At 36.6% G+C, this 18,714-nt stretch overlaps 2 protein-coding genes across 6 annotated transcripts in view; one reads left to right on the top strand and one right to left on the bottom strand.

Moving 5' to 3' along the window:
- pde4d (phosphodiesterase 4D, cAMP-specific) overlaps positions 1 to 5,636 on the top strand; it is a 237,106-nt gene extending 231,470 nt beyond the window's left edge. For all 4 annotated transcript variants that reach the window (XM_028456437.1, XM_028456438.1, XM_028456439.1 and 1 more), the window contains 5 exons: positions 621 to 720; positions 1,265 to 1,419; positions 1,495 to 1,617; positions 1,702 to 1,884; positions 2,554 to 5,636. In XM_028456437.1, coding sequence (XP_028312238.1) covers positions 621 to 720; positions 1,265 to 1,419; positions 1,495 to 1,617; positions 1,702 to 1,884; positions 2,554 to 3,069 — 1,077 coding nt within the window. In that variant the 3' untranslated portion in view covers positions 3,070 to 5,636. The remainder of the gene's footprint in view (positions 1 to 620; positions 721 to 1,264; positions 1,420 to 1,494; positions 1,618 to 1,701; positions 1,885 to 2,553) is intronic.
- A 7,014-nt stretch (positions 5,637 to 12,650) lies between these two features.
- The window catches only part of rab3c (RAB3C, member RAS oncogene family), a 19,329-nt gene continuing 13,265 nt past the window's right edge, over positions 12,651 to 18,714 (bottom strand). For both annotated transcript variants that reach the window (XM_028457253.1, XM_028457254.1), the window contains exons 4-5: positions 16,806 to 16,930; positions 12,651 to 15,468 (exon numbers count right to left, since the gene is read on the bottom strand). In XM_028457253.1, the coding sequence (XP_028313054.1) occupies positions 15,278 to 15,468; positions 16,806 to 16,930 (316 nt within the window). In that variant the 3' untranslated portion in view covers positions 12,651 to 15,277. The remainder of the gene's footprint in view (positions 15,469 to 16,805; positions 16,931 to 18,714) is intronic.

The following is an 18,714-nucleotide window of genomic DNA, read 5'->3' as shown; positions in this document are numbered from 1 at the left end:
AAAGTCCACCCAAAGACACTTTACAATACACAGAATAATAATTAAAAAAAGAACAATGATGAAACATTGAATTACAGAGAATATTAGTCCTTGTACTTTTTTGAGTATATTTCTAAATCAATAATTTTACTCGTACTTAAAGTATTTTAAAATAAGTACCGTAAAGTATTTTTTTACATTTCTACACCCGACCATTACTGACTATATTATTATTTTTTACGACCAATCAGATTAAATGTAATGTATCACATCATAGTCATGGTTCATAAATGCATCTAAACTTAGAGCTTGAGAATTTATTTGATTTTTAATTTCATTCATTGGTGTTTTTTTATTTAAAGAATAATCATTTTTATTTTATACAGATGCTTTTGTGGAAAATAAATTAAGTTCCAATTGTTTCTTTTTAAGTTTACTGTACACAAGGGACCCGTACCAAGATTTATTACCAACAATAAACATGGGGCGTGAAGTACTTTGAGTACTATTGAGTATTTTATGTATGACGTACTTGAGTACAATTTCAATGAAGTACCAGTACTTGTACTTCAGTAGGATGTATCAGTACTCTTTACATTTCTGACAGGATGTAACATTATTCCCTCCTCCTCGTCTTTCAGGCTGTATTCACAGACCTGGAGATCCTCGCCGCCATCTTTGCCAGTGCGATCCATGACGTGGACCATCCAGGGGTCTCAAACCAGTTCCTCATCAACACCAGTGAGTGTAAACGTTCTCAGACACACACACACACACACACAGTATGTTGTTTGTTTTACTGTATGTTACAACCTTTTTTTGTGTATTTTTCTTTTTTTATGTTAATTTGTCATCTGTTGAGTGGTTTTTAGAGTCCTTTTTTGCATTTACTTTCACTTTTTTAATAGAACTAGGCGATCTGGACCAAAACTCATATCTCAATATTTTACCTCAAAATAGCGATATATAATATTAATCTCAATATTTTTACCTGAATAAAATCTTCTGGGTTAAATTTGCTGATGCAAAATGCCACACAAGCACATTCATGAACAACCAATTACACAAGGGACAGCACATGTGAGTGAGTTCTGTTCTTGTTTAGGGGAAGTATTTTCTTACAAAATAAGCTATAAAATAAAAATATATTAACACAGACAATAATTGTAATGTTTCTATATCACCAAAATAGAAAGCTCAATATTTCTTGAATCACGATATATTGCCCAGGACTACTTTTTAAATGCTGTATTTGTAATTGAGTACTTACTTATTTTTGCTTCAGATTCGGAGCTGGCGCTGATGTACAATGACGCCTCGGTGTTGGAGAATCATCACCTGGCGGTTGGCTTCAAACTCCTGCAGGAGGAGAACTGTGACATCTTCCAAAACTTGACCAAAAAACAAAGACAATCACTGAGAAAGATGGTCATCGACATCGTGAGTTTAACCACCGACACGTTTTATTACGTTTAAGGCGTGTCTTTAACTCTTCGTTTTCTCGTTTGTTTCCAGGTCCTAGCGACAGACATGTCCAAACATATGAACCTGTTGGCTGACCTGAAAACCATGGTGGAAACCAAGAAGGTGACCAGCTCAGGTGTTCTACTGCTGGACAACTACTCAGACAGGATACAGGTAAACATCTGAAGAGTTCTCTGGTGAAATCGTGGCCTTGGCGCTGTCTCTCAGACCTGGTTTCTTCTTGTTTCTTGTGTTCAGGTTCTCCAGAACATGGTTCACTGTGCAGACCTGAGTAACCCCACCAAGCCTCTACAGCTCTACCGACAGTGGACGAATCGCATCATGGAGGAGTTCTTCAGCCAGGGCGACAGAGAGAGAGAGCGGGGCATGGAGATCAGCCCCATGTGTGACAAACACAACGCCTCCGTAGAAAAGAGCCAGGTAACGCACACGGACTGGACCATAAACACAAAGATGTTTGACCTTTTATCACTATGTCTGCTTTAAATGTATACTCCACTGTGTTTACAAAGCTGGCCTACAACATCTTATTAATAGATCTATGTCTAATAAAACACATTATTCTGAACCATATTCATTTAATTCACTTTTAAATATAGGACTACTTTACAGTTTTACTGTGTTCCTCCATCTTGAAATCACGTGATTGATGATGTCACACGGCCCCACTGCCTGTAAACATCCCATTGTTTTCTATTGGAGTGAAACATTCAGCCTGATTTTTGCATCATTTAACAGCTTTTTCAGTCAAAATAACAACTTGTGCTGCTTCTGTCTGTTTGTTGTTGTGATTTTTGTATATTTTTCTGTCTCTTTTTTGTTGTGGTTGTGTCTGTTATGAGTAATTTTGGTGTATTTTCCTAGTTTTCTTGTGTGTAAATGTGTCCGTCGTGTGGTTTTTGAGTCATTTTGTGTGTTTTTGAGGGTATTTTGTGTGTTTATCCCTTTAAAAGCAACTCAGAATCAAAATACAAAGTGTTAAAATAAAAGTGTTGAAAGTTCCCTTTCCTTTTCTGGTCACGCCCACTTTTGATAAAGTCCCGTATTTAAACATAAAACAGTTTAAAACCCGTTGTGTTTCCTCTGCAGGTTGGATTCATCGACTACATCGTCCACCCTCTGTGGGAGACGTGGGCCGACCTCGTGCATCCGGACGCGCAGGACATCCTGGACACGCTGGAGGACAACAGAGAGTGGTACCAAAGCACCATCCCACAGAGCCCCTCCCCCGCCCTGGACGAGCCCGAGGACGGCAGCCGCCCCCCGGGGGGCGACAAGTTCCAGTTTGAGCTCACCCTGGAGGAGGACGGGGAGTCGGACACTGAAAAAGACAGTGGGAGCCAGCCCGAGGAAGAGGAGGATGAGGAAGAGGAGGAGGAGGAGGAGGAGGAGGAGGAGGAGGAGGAGGAGGAGGAGGACAACAGCTGCACTGACTCTAAAACGCTCTGCACGCAGGACTCTGAGTCCACGGAGGTTCCTTTAGATGAACAGGAGGGAGAGGAGGAGGAGGAGGGGGAGACGCCGAGCTCCCAACCGTGCACTGTAGAAGAAGACAAGGTAGCAGAGGAAGAGGAGGAGGAGCGAGGGGCGTCGCCCGACACATAGCAGTACATGGACCCGTGACAAACTGTTCTTCTTAGTAACGACTAAAGTTATTTATAGATATTTGTGATGTTTTTTTATGTTTCCAGAAGCGCTCGCTGCTGCTCTCCGCCTCCTTTGTCAGCTTCGTTAGGACACGCCCACCACTGGTACTACTTCAACTTATTTTGCACTCAGGAAAAAAAACTCCTCTGCATTCCCATGGTTACGGAGGGGGCGGAGCGTCGCTCTGTCCCCACCCCCGTTCATCACGCGGCACAACGCGGCTCTCTCCGTCGGTGGCGGCTCCACCCACCGGGGGGCGTGTCCTCGCGCTCTCACGGTGACAGGTAAAAGAAACGGCGTGTGTTCCGTACAAAGACGCACACGTCGCAGAGAGAATCCGACACACGTGGAAGTCTTCCTTACAAACCGCTGACCCAGACCTCTCATTTTCTATCGTACTGTACGGAAGCTTTAGATTTACATCTTTTTCTAGACGTTACTTTTGCAAACATTGGCTTTGTTTTTGTTGAAAATGATCACGTGAGAACATTTTTGTAAATTAATGGGAAGAAGAAAAAAAATCTCTCCAATGGAACTTTTGTACTGAAAGGAACCAGGTGAGAGTTTAGGGTTATTAATTAGGTTAATTTATTATTTTACTTGCTCAACTAAAGTACATGTGTCAAACTCAAGGCACGGGGGCCAAATCCGGCCCTTTAGAGCATCCAAATCGGCCGGGGAAAGTAAACACTGCTGAGAAAACATTGTAAATGACCAATTAATGTAGTTGTGTATATGTCAGTAAAATATCTGGCAAAATTCTGCAGGAACTTAAGCTCAGGAATTTTGGCAATATTCAAAATATAGATCTTTTAATGGGAATTATTCATTGAAATTAAGTAGAAATTGGGAGTAATTACACTTTAAATAAACAATGTTATAACAAATTTATTTGGAAATAGAACTTTACAATTCTGCAAGTGGCGTTTTATTGAATTTGTCACAAATTGAACTCATTAAACTCTAACTTTTTTCTTATAATTCTTCAAAAAAAAGTCAAAATTCTGAGAGAAAAAAATCAGAATTCTGAGATTAATCATAGAATTTTGAGAAAAAAGTTAGAATTATGAGGAAAAAATTAAGAATTCTGAGATTAAATCCAGAATTCTGCAGAAAAAAAGTTTGAATTCTTAGATTAAAGTCAGAATTCTAAGGCAAAAAGTCTCAATACTGAGAAAAAAGTCAGAATTCTGACTTGTTTCTCTCAGAACATTGATAATCATAAGAACATATTGGACTTGTTTTTTTTTTTCAGTGGCCCTAATATAATCCTCTTCCGTAGTTTATTAATCTGAATTTCCTCCAAAGTTTAATGGAATCTTCCATTTCTTAAGGTCTATATTTGGTTAAAATTTGGCATTATCCGTTCAGAACTTTAGACGTAATCCAACAAACAAATAAATGAGATTATTATTGTCTCCTTATTGGAGGTAATTCAACCTTTAGCTGCTGTTTTTATGAATCCAATAAAAAATGGCGCCTCTTCCTGGTTCTTTTCAGTGTAAAAGCGTGACAGGTGGAGCGTTGTGATGCTCCTAAAAGCATTTAGCTTGGCTTTTTTTTTGGTTATTTAAGGCGTGTTTTCACTGAGATGGAAGCTCAACACGTGTGACGCTTTCACTTTCACTGAAATCCTCCCGATGAAGCCTTTAAACTTTCCTTGACGTTGCCTGCAGTTCTTTTTGAACACAATGCAATGCTTTGTAGTCGATACAAAATGCACCTTTTTCTAGACGCCTGATTGGATGTTTCCATGTTTGTTTCTCTATTCTTTGCTGCACACCTCGTCTGCCTTTTGTTACTTGGTTTGTTTTGGTTTTTGGTTTGTTTTCCGTCACATTGACGTTGAGTTTCAGTCACGTGACGTTTTTTACAAGACAATCAGCTCCACTGTGTAGTCACACACACACTGTAGTAATCATTTTAATTTTAGGACTTCCTCAGGTTTCAGAATAAAGTATCAGATATCAGGAAAACCTCGGTAATATGTCAGATAAAACCATCTCAGGCTTCAAAATAAAAGTCATCAGACTAAACAATAAAACTGCCTCAGGCCATGAAACACGAAATGACGTTTTGTTTTGAAAAAACCAGGAAATGCACGACGCTTTGGATTCGAGAGTAAAGTTGAAAGCTGTTATTTTCTATTTATTCTTATTTAAAGGTTAATATATATTATCAATGTTTAATTTAACTATGTATTCATTAATCAAACAATATGTTGATAATATCTTAACTTTTTTTAAATAAATGGAAAGAACAGCTTTTCAACTTATTTCGTCATGTGCACTTCCAGTTCCGTCAAAATAAAACGCCATGTCGTGTTTTACGTCAAGTCTGAGAACTATATAAAATTACAAAAAATTACAATTTTATCAAGATACGACTTAATTCTCATCAAACTATAGACTTTTTTCTCATAATATTATTACAATAATCTCAAAATATTATGACTTTGATCTCATAAAATTACGATTTTTTTTAAAAATATGACTTAATTCTCATCAAACTATGACTTTATTCTTGAAATGTTATTACTTTAATCTTGAAATATTACAATTTTATCAAGATACGACTATTTTCATAAAATTACAACTTTATTCTCATAAAATTACGTCTTTATTCTCATAAAATTACGACTTTATTCTCATTATATTATTACATTAATCTCAAAATATTATGACTTTGATCACATAAATTACAATTTTATAAAAATACGACTTTAGTCTCGAAATAATACAACTTTGATCTGATAACATTATGATTTTATAAAAATCCGACTTAATTTTCATCAAATTATGACTTTATTCTCATAAAATTACGACTTTATTCTTGAAATATTACGACTTTAATCTCAAAATATTCCGATTTATTTTTTATTTTAATCTGGCCCTGAGGATATCCTAAAATGTTAATCGTATCGCAGCCATAACTTATTATTATAGTTACTCACTCAGTTTAACACTGGTTTAAACATCATCATCCTTTATTTTTTTACACTATTTAGTTTTGTTTTTATTATCACTCCTTTTCTATGTCATTAGTTTGCAATAATAAGGTGATACAGGAAGTATTTCACTGAAGCATCGACCACACAACAGGCTTTTCCTTCACATTCTTTCCTCATGTGTATATATACAAAACATATAAACAAACCGACTTTTATTCTGAAGGCTAAAAAAAAAAACAAAAAAAAAAAACACTTGAAATCCTGCACACTGCTTCTTCTTTTTTTATTTTTTTAATGTGGTGTTACTATTTAAATTTGTTTTTATTATTATTATTTATACTTTGATTGGTGCCAATGTTTGTTTTGCATCATCCTCACCTGATGCCCTTACCTGTAATAAGACTTTTCTGGTTTTCCGTGGCTGTTTACAAAACTATATTTATCGTGCTGTAAATGATATATAATTAATGTTCTTACTATCATAACGCAGTTTGCTGTAAATGGTTGATTCTTTATCATCCCTTTTGGTGATGGCGTGGATGTATTTCGACCCTCTTGTTTGAGAGAATAATTATTGATTAACTTGGGAGGAACACCTGAGGAGCAGCTCAGTGAAGAGAGGGAGGGGGGGAGCCAAATTGTTTTCTAAGCAGGAAACTGTTCCTTGGCCCATGGGCTGTGCCTTAAAATCCAACATGTCATTTATTTACTTCAGCCTTTATTTTGAAAAGACGCTCCTCTACGTCTGTTTTGCTGCATCGGGATCGACTCGGTGGGATTTATTTAACGAGAGTCAAGAATCAATGCCTTGTTCAAACAAAAAGTCACTAAAACACTGGCGACGAACACTGCTGTAGTAGATTCACTATGTCAGCGGTTCTCAACCTTGGGGTCACGAGACACTGGGAGGTGGGTCGCCAGATGCCTTCAAGAAACTAAATATGATCCCATTTTTCTTATTTTTACCCTTTTTCTGCAACTACACCAAACTTTTCACATTTTAACTTATTTTCATCACTTTTTCTTGCCATATTTTTGCTCCTTTTATATATTTTTGTTACATTTCTGACACTTCTACATCACATTTCAATGAGTTTTCTGCTCATTTTTTCCACTTTCTAGACATGTTCAGCATTTATTAACCCTTTCCACCTCTTTTCCACCTAATGTAACATATGTTGACCCATTATTGTTACTTTAAACCTATTTTCACCATATTTCATGATTATTTTTTTCCAATTTACTAAAATCACAATTTTTCATGCCATTATTTGCCAGTTTGAACTAATTTTCCAAACATTTTTAAATTCCATCACTTACAATTTGCAACTTTTATCCATTTTCTGTGTTTTTTTTTAAATCCCATTTCACCTTGTTTTACACAATTTTCGGTCACTTTGAACCCATTTTATTTCTGATTAAAACAAATATTTCCATCTTTAAGATGACTATAATAATAATAAACGTTCCTGGATAACAGTGGATATTATTCAGATGAATAAATAAATGTGGTTATCACAGATTCATAGAACAATGGACCATCATTTTACTGACTTTATGGATGGACCCCAAAAATCTCTCCCCTTTATTCCCCCTTATAGATGGTCCTGTCTCCACATGACTGTTCTTCAATGTTCATGTCTGTGTCTGGAACCTTTATTTTGGCGGGTCGCTGGGGCTAAAAAAGGTTGAGAACCCCTGTACTGCGTGAGCTGAGTGGCTCCTATAGGAGCCGTTACCTGCTGTAGACGTAGACGTGCAATTATTACAGTGACGGACGCAGTAACATAGATGTGATGGTTGATTATTTTTCCCTACAAAGCACAGAGGCTCGGAGACGCATCCCAATGTTCAGCCACTGCTGCATTAATTCCGGCTGAAACACTGACGATGCGTCGCTTTCTATCTTCTATCTATGCTCAGAACACACGGCGACTTCTGCAATATCCAAAAACCACTGAGGACATCTTTTTTCTGACTTTGCATGTTAGGGACTCTTATTTTGACACACATACTGTAGATTCTAAACAGCCCTGGACCAATGGAAATAGTGGGTTCTTTTTCTCTGTGTATGTTCTATTTTTTTATGGTATGAGAGGAAAACACAAACTGTAACTTAAAAAGCGACGGTCCTTCATGGACTCTTATTTTTTTGGGTTATTATAAATAATGTCTTTAGAATGCCAACTTGTCTGGATAACTCAAATGTTATTTTAATGGATTTACCTTGTTAATTGCAGTCTATTGGATAGCACTGTAGATCAGAGAACTTTGTGTAAAAAAAAACAAAAAAAATGAGAAAAAGAATGAAAAAACGTTTTTATATGCAACAGATTAAATAAAAGCATGGGTTGATTCTGCCTAATCACGGCTCTCTTCATGTTTTTTTATTTTCAGAACGTGATTAAAATCTTATTAAAGGTTTAAAATTTATATAAATTGGTTTTTTCTCCATTTCCATCTAATAAAAAAAACAAGATTTGATTACGTCACACCATCTTCAGAAGGAGTTTCTACAGCTATGGATGCTTTTGGCGGCGCTTAGCGGCGATACTGGGTAACTACCTTAAAAAGCTATGATTTGCACATCAGTGACACGTGACTGTGACATTGTTTTAAAACAATAAATTAAATTGACCGTTTTGTTATCGTGCGAAGAGACTGGTGACATCGACAGCTTAAATATTTACTTGTTTTTAATTCAACAAATGACAACAACGTTGTCAAAATAATTCAGAGGTCACGCAAAAAAAGATAGATTAGACACAATTTATTTCATTTAAAAAAAGAAATATTTTTAACAAATTTAGAAAATAGGAAAGCATTATTTTGTTTTTAAATGTGATTAAAAATCTTGCCAAAATAAAATAGAGTTTTACAAATATATGTATTTGAGGAACTTTGACTCCAGGTTTAAATCGGATGCAATTTTTTTTTTTTTTAAAGATATTTACAACTAATAACTTTGTTTTTAAATGTGTGTATACAAACATGTTTTCTATACTTTATTTAATTTTATTTTCAAACCAAACATAAGTTAACAAAACTCAAAAAATGAAAAGAAAAACTGAATCCAACCCTGTAATAAAATCCTAAAATATATGTGTTCTTAAATAAAATATATAAAGCAGACTTTTAATAAAAACGTACCTGTAAAAATCACCTTCCTCGTCCCTCCTCCTGTAGGTGCAGGTCTGAAACAATGACACTAGAGGGCGGAAGTGAGCTAAACCGATGACGTCATCATAACCGAACTATGACCATAACAGCAGCTTCTTACGTCATCTGAGTGACTCCTGGAGGTGATGTAAACCATAGATAACCTCTACTAGTTATTATAGTTTGAATACATTAACTCAATATTAGTTAACTACTACGAAGTGCACTTTATTAGTGAAGCAAAATGTTAGCATCGTATGCTAACAAGGGGGCGGGGAAAGTAAATTCAGGCTTACCAGAGCGGCTCGCTATTGGCTTTTGAAAGTATTCCAACCAATCAGTGTCCTCGATTTGGTTCTAATCCCTCCTCCTTCATTTACATTAGGTCTACAAGAGAATCTTTTAGCTTAAATAATAGCACAAGTGGACTAAAACATTCTATTAGTACGACTATTGAGATATTTTAAGTGTACTAGTAAACAATGTTGTGTTACTAGTAATACTAATAAAGCTTTTAATGTTACTAGTAACACATTTTAAGTCTACTAGTACTACCTGTAACACAAAATTGTCTAATAGTAGATTAATTTGCTTTAATAGTAAAGTCTACTCAACCAGAGGTGGCAAAAGTACTAGTATTCAGTAGTTAAGTAAAAGTATAGATACTTGAATAAAAAAAAAAACTCTAGTAAAAGTAAAAGTATTGAAGTTGCTCCCTTGCTTGAATAAAAGTTTTTTAAAAAAAAAAAAAAAAAAACAGTACACCTTCACTATTAAAACAGGGTTTTTAAACCAGCAAATTCCATCTTTTATTAGTCCAGGATACGGACTCAAAACGCCACTCACTTCTTCTTCTTCTTCTTCTTCTTCTTCTTCTTCTTCTTCTTCTTCTTCTTCTTCTTCTTCTTCTTCTTCTTCTTCTTCTTCTTCTTCTTCTTCTTCTTCTTCTCTGTTATTAGTGAATGGATCAGGCTAACATGTGGTAGCTATAATCTATAGACGTGAACTCATTGACGCTCTGAGCCTGATTTTTGATTCGAGGCCCCAAAAGCAAAAAGAAAAAACAAAAGTCGATTTCTTATTTACTTGAGAGTCAAATATTACGACGGTTGGTAGCACCAAATCATTGGCACATACCAACATATTAATGGGGCCCATTACACTGTACATATCACGGGGGCCAACGTAGATTATGATTATGCCTTGCACGATGCGATTCCCTTTTTTTGGCAATTTCTATTAAAGTTGTTTTCTCATTTATTTGTGAATCAAATACTGTTACAGTTGGTGGTATCGAATCATTGACACATACCAACATAAGAATGGGGCCTATTACTCCATATGTGCCATAGGGGTTCCAGGGGGCCCCATTTTTCAAATGACTACTCCTCCGCTAATGCTTGTTGAATCAGGCTGTAATCTGACATGGATATTCTATGAGCAGATCTCTTTTTTACTCGGTGCAACCGACAGAATTCTCGGGAACGTCGTACTTGCAGCCAGGCCAGATGTTCCGCTGGCCTGGCCGTAGTTCATCAGAACTTGTTTTTAGTCTAGTAGTAATACTAGTAGAACTAGTAAAGCCACAAAATTCACTAGTAATACCTGTAAACCTAATGTGATTGGTTGGAATATTCTCAACAGCCAATGGCAAGCCTGAATTTAGCCCTCATTAGCATATGATGCTAACTAGCTTACCTTTTGCTTCACTAGTAAAGTCTACTCATGCACTAGTAAACCCAAACTGAGTACCGTACATGTACTTTAAATGTAAGTACTAGTAGATCTGAACTAGTTTTCCATCTTGACGACTTACAGATATTGACACACACACACAGTCACCGTAAAGTTGATTTTTTATTTTTTGTAATTCTTTAATTTTAAAAACATATCTATTATCTCTTGCTTGGCTTTCACTCCAAGAAATAAATATTTCCAGTTATATGTAAAGACGTAGTGATCTAACTTGACATGGATCTGGACACAAGGTTATTACAGTAATAGTTCTCATGGCTATCGGCATCAAATAGTTTCACACACACACGCACACACATGATGAATACACACACATACACTAGTTTTTCTTCTTCTTGGATTTACATCAGAATGAAATAACAACTTCACTTAATTACAGTTAGTGGGAATACATCTGTACAAAAGGTAAGGTACACATTAACAGTACACTGTATTATGTCATTTATCTCTTCGTTATGGCAGGAACACACACACACACACACTGCAGAAGCTCACACACACACACACACACACACACACACACACACACACACACACACACACACACACACACACACACACACACACACACACACAGCATAGGGAGGACAAACTGTACAGGGATTTATTATTTCATCAAATATTGCACTTGTTGGCCCATCGCACCTCACAGCTAAAGCCATGACAATGCTCCTAAGTCTGCAACACACACACACACACACACACACACACACACACTGGGTTATATACAGTATCTTAAAGCAGAAATCTACACCACTGACTTCATGCAACTGTGTGAAGATTATTTTTTACTTAAATTCAACATTGCAACAAACAACAACGAGAACATCGACAACAATAAAATAATTGCATTATTTTGGCACATATCTCTTTTTTTTAATTATTGTTTTTTTATTGCCAAACTGGAATTTCTAATTTTAAAAAGTGAGCATTTACACGACGTATATACGTAGATTATGTATCTATAGTGACGACAGCACAGCCAGCAGAAGTAGCCTCATGTTGAAATTACTGGACATTTATTATTATGAAAGTTTCAATGTGATTTTAAACAAAAAAAAGACTGGATAAGATCATTTTAAAAATTAAGTGTAGGCCTCATGGATCAATAAATTCAAGATAATTTGCTTGAAAAAAAAAAAAGTCAAGTATTAAAATTGTAGCTCAAATTTTGTTTGTTTTGATCTCCATTGTAAACACTATATTGGTGCATTGCATTGTGGGATGTGGAGCCCTGTAGTTTACAATTATTTGTGCCATAGTATATAATCATCTTAATGATGTAAATTCTTGTTTTAATCACAAATAAAATGGCTTAAAAGTGACCAAAAATGGTGGAAATGGTAGAAGGTTGGCAGAAGAAATTTGTTAAAAGTTGCAAATGAGAGGAAATGGACAGGAACAATTGGTTAACTTTAAACTGGTAAATAATGGGCATGAAAAATAGTGAATGTGGTTAAATTGGCAAAAATAATCATTAAATAAATGAAAAGAGGTTAAAAGTGACAATAATGGGTCAACATATGTGACATTAGGTGGAAAGGGTTTATAAGTGCTGAACATGTCTTGAAAGTGAAAAAAATGTGCAAAAAATAATTTAAATGTGATGTAGAAGTGCTAGAAATGGGAGTAATATAGCAAAAATACATTAAAGGGAGCAAAAATATGGCAAAAAAAAGTGATGAAAATAGGTTAAAATATGGCAAGTTTGGTGTAGTTGCAGAAAAAGGGTAAAAATAAGCAAAAATGGGCTCAAATTGTTCAGAAAATGGGGTCCTGACCCCAAGGTTGAGAACCACAGATGCATAGTAAAGTTTTTATTTCAATCTTACTGTGATTTCTTGTGTTTGCCCCAAAAAAGTTGCATAAAAACAACATTTGTGGACGTTTGTTTCAGAGTTTACACAAAAAGATCCACATCAGACGGGAATTGAATATTTGGCGGAATAAGGTGACATTACAGGAAATATTTGGAACAAACTAGAACAAAAATAGTCAAACAATCACTGTCCTTTACTGAAGAAGAAACACAAGAAATGACAGATTTATTGATCTGTGAGGCCAACATTACGTCTTCATCTGATGAATAATAATAATAATCGTCTCCAGTCGACTCAGGTTTTGTTCTACCACTGTATATATTTCTATTCATATTAATTATGGCTGTTTATTCCATGCCAGAGCTGATCAATAATTGTATATCTTACACTGTGCTGTTTAATAATTTGCTGAATCACCTAAGGAACGTTAGGTTTTTGGGGTAAGGCTTTTTTTTCTTACATCCGCGTGAAATCACTAATAATGTGTGTTTGGCAGCATGCTTATTGCATCCAACGGTAAAGGGTGGTGTTTTTTAGGCTATCAGGGACATCACACACACACACACACACACACGCACTCACACGCACACACACGTACACTAAAAGGAGGAATAGCGTCACATTTATACGACATCATTCTGGGCAGAAGCTCGGCAGGAAGGATGGGGGAGTATGGGGGGGCTAACGTACGCAGGCCATGTTGGAGATGCTAAAAAGGCCACTTTTTTTCCAAGGTAGATGATTCTTGAATAATGGCAAAGTCTATGGCAATGTCGCAGTGGTTTGTATCCGAGCGCTAACGCTAACGCAGAGCCACACGACACTCGCACATTCGTTACTCAAATAAAAAAGAAAAATATTCTATATCCTGTTACTGAAGTGAAAGACACGAAACATAAGATTTATACAGTACACTGCTTAGAATCTTAATGTTTATCTGTACAGTATATCTAATTTATTCCAGTCTTATAATAAGTCGTAACTAGAGATGTTCGATATTATCGATCCACCGATATTATCGGTCGACACTCGCCATAAAAAGCGTCACATGCTCCACAGAAATCCAAATCGCGCTGCTCTGCCTCAATTTTTGTGTCGCAGAATTGACTTCATTTACGATTGTCACTACGTTCTGGTACTTCCTGTTTTGACAGGAAATGAGCCGTATTGAAAGGTCAGGATTAGGAAAGCCCAAACAATATTAATTTCCACCACCAGTTGGTGCAATAACACCATACGTACCGAAAACGCGATCGGTTCAATGCATGCGCGTCGACTACGTCACTTCCTTCACTCTTAAATTTTTTACGACGGAAAATAAAATAAAATAAAATAAAGGAGGGGAAAAGAATAGAGACAAATAAAGAAAAGATTAAAATACCACAGAGCTTTTGCTGTAATATTTTAAATGTAAACAACCGTAAGAGGTTTTTAAATATTTTAATAGTATTTACAGTATGTAAATATGTGACGTGTTTAACTGTTGATTGCAAAAGACAAAAAGGAAAAACCACCGTAAGACAAGTACTTCATCGTAGGGTAACAGCTCCCCCTAGGGGCACAATTGTGTCAGGTACTGATTTTTGTATTATAGTCGTCAATACATTTTAATATATACAACCAGACGCTTCACTTCAATCCAAATTTACAGGCTAACTCAAAAGCTAGAGATTGAAATTGGCAATATTGTGAATTAATGAATTTAAGGTAAATAAATCAGTTTAAAAAAGACAGATTGTTATTCACATTAACAAATCAGACAATAAAACAAAAACTGATCAAAACACAAATGAACTAAAACCAAAATAAATCGGAACAGAAATGTCACAAATCATGGCTTAATTTATTTATTTATTTTTTTAATATCTGCATTTATGAATACAAATAAATGCCAATTATCATCAAACCAAAGTTAAAGTAACCAAACTCAGGTGACGTGTTGTGTTTATGGCGCCAGCTAGTGGTGGAAAAGGAATATTGTTTGGGTTTCCTGACCTAACTTTTCAAATATAGGTCATTTCCTGTCAAAACAGGAAGTACTACTCCTTGCCATGAGGTGGTCACACCTTCTAGAAATGTCTTGTTAAACTTCAACTGCGGCCAAAGCAACTTCTGTAAGTGTTTCAAGTTGGTAGAAAGTGATTTTTCACGGTAATATAGATCTTTGTTCCCTTTTTTGTACAAATGTTTGGATTATTAATCTGGATGAAGACTGAGGATCAAAATGTTGGTGTTTAAAATATCGGCAAAAAGCTAATATCGAACATCTCTGCTTGTAATGTTCTTAATATGAGAGATCTGTCGTAGTCGTAGATTTCCTGTGGAATCTTGTGTTTTCCTGGTTATTCACTCCCGTTAGTAGGCGGTAAAGTTAAGACGTATCACATGAATATTTCCTATCTGTACTCCTCTACTACGTGGACCAGAGAGAGCAGCTCTATTAGGACTGATAATACTGAAGGAAAACAACCACCACCAGTCACTAACAGTTACAGGATGGCTGCTGAAGGGGCGGGGCACTGTCCGTCAGCTTGGCGGTGGGGGCCCCCGTGGTGGCGGCCGGGTCGCCGTCCATGCTGTCGGACATTTTGTCGCAGATGAGGTCGACGAGGCGTTCAAAGGTCTGCTTCACGTTGATGTTGTCCTTGGCGCTCGTCTCGAAGAACTCGAAACCTTCGGATGAAGAAGAACGAGATGAGACTCAGAAAAGGCCAAAACGTTGCTTTAATCCAGGGTTTTTCAACCTTGGGGTCGTGACCCCATGTGGGGTCGCCTAAAATGTCAAGTAATAATGGAAATTAAAAGAAAATACTGTAAATACTGTTAAAATGTATTTAAATTTGTATTTTTTATTTATTCTTTATTCTCAAATCAGGAAGCATCTTAATAAGAAACACAAAATGCTGCGTTCAAGGGAACTCGGAACTCTGCGTTTCCGAGTTTAAAATTCTGAGTTCAGCAACAGCGCGTGGAAATATTTCCAACATGGCAAAATTATATAAGATTCGATTTTTTCCTGACTATAGAGTAGGAGCTCCGACATCTGATGGCGTTCAAGTCACTTTTTCAAGTAGGAGGTCGGAAAATCCAGAGATTGGAGTGCTTTGAATGTAGAATTAAGATTTCTGTTTAGATCTTGTTTGATTATGTGAGATTTGTGTCTTATAGGAAGATCAGTGAACTGTGGGTGTGTGTGCGTGTGCGTGTGTGTGTGTGTGTGTGTGTGTAGCACACCTGTAATCACTTGTAATCATCATCAGTCTTTAGGTTTCCTTTGTGGTGTGAGTCGTGTTTTGTCAGTCACTGTTTAGAGGAATGTGTGTTTGTTTTATACATTTACACATGTACACATGTGCTCCTGATTCACTCTCCCACACTTTGAAAAGCCCTGATTTGAACTAAAGACAGTTTAAAAACATCTTTTTAGAGGCCAGTTTAACCATTTCCATACATCCATTAGAGTAGGTGCCAATAACCCTCCTATTTGAGCTGTTTTAGCCGTGTGTGACCTCACACCCCCACACCTACAGGTGCAGAGTTGATACTTTTGATACATGACAAAGTACAACTGATATTTCCTGTCCTGTGGAGGGAAGAGTTTTGAAAATAAGTAAATAAAAAAAATAAAACATTTTCAATATCCACTAAGTGTAAAACTGTAAGTTTGACCTGATGGTGGCGCTGTATGGAAAGGTCAAAGGTCATATCATCACCACAACCAATAGTGTTCATACTCTTGTAATCATTAATGTTGTCAGTAAATATGAGAAGATTTGGATGAAAACTATTCAAGATAAATGAATCCTAAATTAAACGTTTCATCATCAATGACTTATTTATGGATTCATCAAATAAACAAAGTGTCTGACTCAACAATGTGTGTGTGTTAATGATATTTATGAGGATAATATGAGGTTAAAGCAGATGCACAACCCTGATGGTTAGACCCACATCACACAGTGTGTTACATTAGTATTTTATTGATTGATTGATTGATATCGTGGACGTACCCAACTGTTCAGCCAGCAGACGACCACTGTCCACAGACACCACCCTCTCCTCCTCCATGTCACACTTGTTCCCTGCCAGAACCACCTGCGCGTTATCCCACGAGTACGTCTTTATCTGAGTCGACCTGTACACACACACACACACGCACACACACACACACGCACGCACACGCACACGGAGTTTCTTTGTGTGTTTAAGAATCAAATAAAAACACATGGATGTGAATCGATGACTGATTGATGATTATATTCTATTATATTTAGTAATGATATATTGGCTCCATAAGTGAAATACTGACATTAAAAATGCCATTTTTGCATTGATTAGGATGAGAGTGAACTTTAAAATGACTCCAAAGCCTTTCAGAATTTGTACATTACCATTAAAAGTCAAACATTTTGATGCACTGTAGGTTTGTGTGGAACAGTCTGAAGATGTGCAAAAAGCTCTTCATTGTTGGGGCTACATTTTGGTGAAAGTGGCACATTTGTCGTAAAAAAGGTTGATTTGTTGTGAATTTCCAAATATGTTTAAGTTTGAACTGTATAGCGCCACCTTTAGGACGATTGGCCTGTTTTTACAGCTGAGGAAATCTATCATGGGACTAATTGTTGCGTTCGATTGCACTCGGAACCTGGAAAGATCAGAGTCGTTAGTTCCGACCTCGGAGGTAAATGCGTTTTATTCAGTAAGCTTGGAAAACATGGCCGGCCACAGCAAGCTGGTGTTTGTTTTTAGATTTTTCAAGGAGCAAAATTGCCTGTTGGGGAAATATATAACCTCTGGGTAAGAGAGAGAGAGACGTCCTACACTTTAAGTAAGACTTGAATGCACCAGCGGGGTGAATCCTGCATGCTTCATAGAACCATAGACTGTAGAGAGTGCATATTATGCGGTATCATTACAAATGAACAAAGTACACTACATATTCTTATTCTGCACTCTTAGTAACACACGCTAAATTAGACGGCAAATAAAAGTAAAAGTTGAGGCGAAGGGCCGTTTTATTGCACTTTTTTGATTCGTTCTGTCGGATTTATCCGAGTTCCGAGTGCAATCGAATGCAGCATAAACCTAAACTTTTGTGGAAAAATTGGTGATTGTTCACACATGAGAAGAAGGATTTCCTCGGAAAGAAAGAAAGAAAGAAGAGGGAACATTAGAAAAACCTAATTTCATTTACTGACATTATTGAAGAGAAACATTCGTTAATTTATGAATGAAGAGTTGAAAAGTTGTTCGATTAATATTATTAATATTATTAATATTTTGGCCGTCCTTTCTAGTTAAGATGATGAAAGTTTAAAACACTCGACTATCAGGTCTGTTGTCATGGTGATTTCAGTTTTAAATCACTCCACTTATTAATGTTGCATAAGATCCAACCTTTTATTTAGCAATCCAACCTTTCTCCTTTGAAATCTTTCATAATTCACGATGTACGTGTAATTTAAGCACAAACTGCACCTCATTGATGTCGTTGTCGTGGCTTTTGTTTGACAGAAAGTAGGACAGTGAACACAACATGGGCTGAAAATAAGCAGGAAGTGGCAGCGACGGGAAAGGAAAGCAAACAACATAGAGAGAGAGAGTGTGATGCTAACGTAGCATCATCATGGCTTTGGTTGGTGACATGTCACACGAATTAATACAGACACAGTTTGGGGAAAGAGCCGTTGCCGTGGAGACCATATTTTTATTCCCCTCCCTCTCCCTGTCAGTGAGAGCGAGGCAAAGATAAGTGTTTTGAAGCCTGGAGCAAAAACCACAGAAGAAGAAAGAGTAGGAGGCTCTGAAGAGTCAATGGGTTTGTTGAAGAGTCCGAAAAGACGTGTTTTTGTTGCCAAGTGTTTCCTCAGGTAACGCCACGACCATCAACGTGAATGTGAATAAATGGAATAAAAATTA

This window comes from Gouania willdenowi, chromosome 9 (assembly GCF_900634775.1).
Source record: "Gouania willdenowi chromosome 9, fGouWil2.1, whole genome shotgun sequence".
Taxonomy (NCBI): Eukaryota; Metazoa; Chordata; class Actinopteri; order Blenniiformes; family Gobiesocidae; genus Gouania; species Gouania willdenowi.
This window is presented reverse-complemented; position numbering and strand designations above follow the sequence as displayed.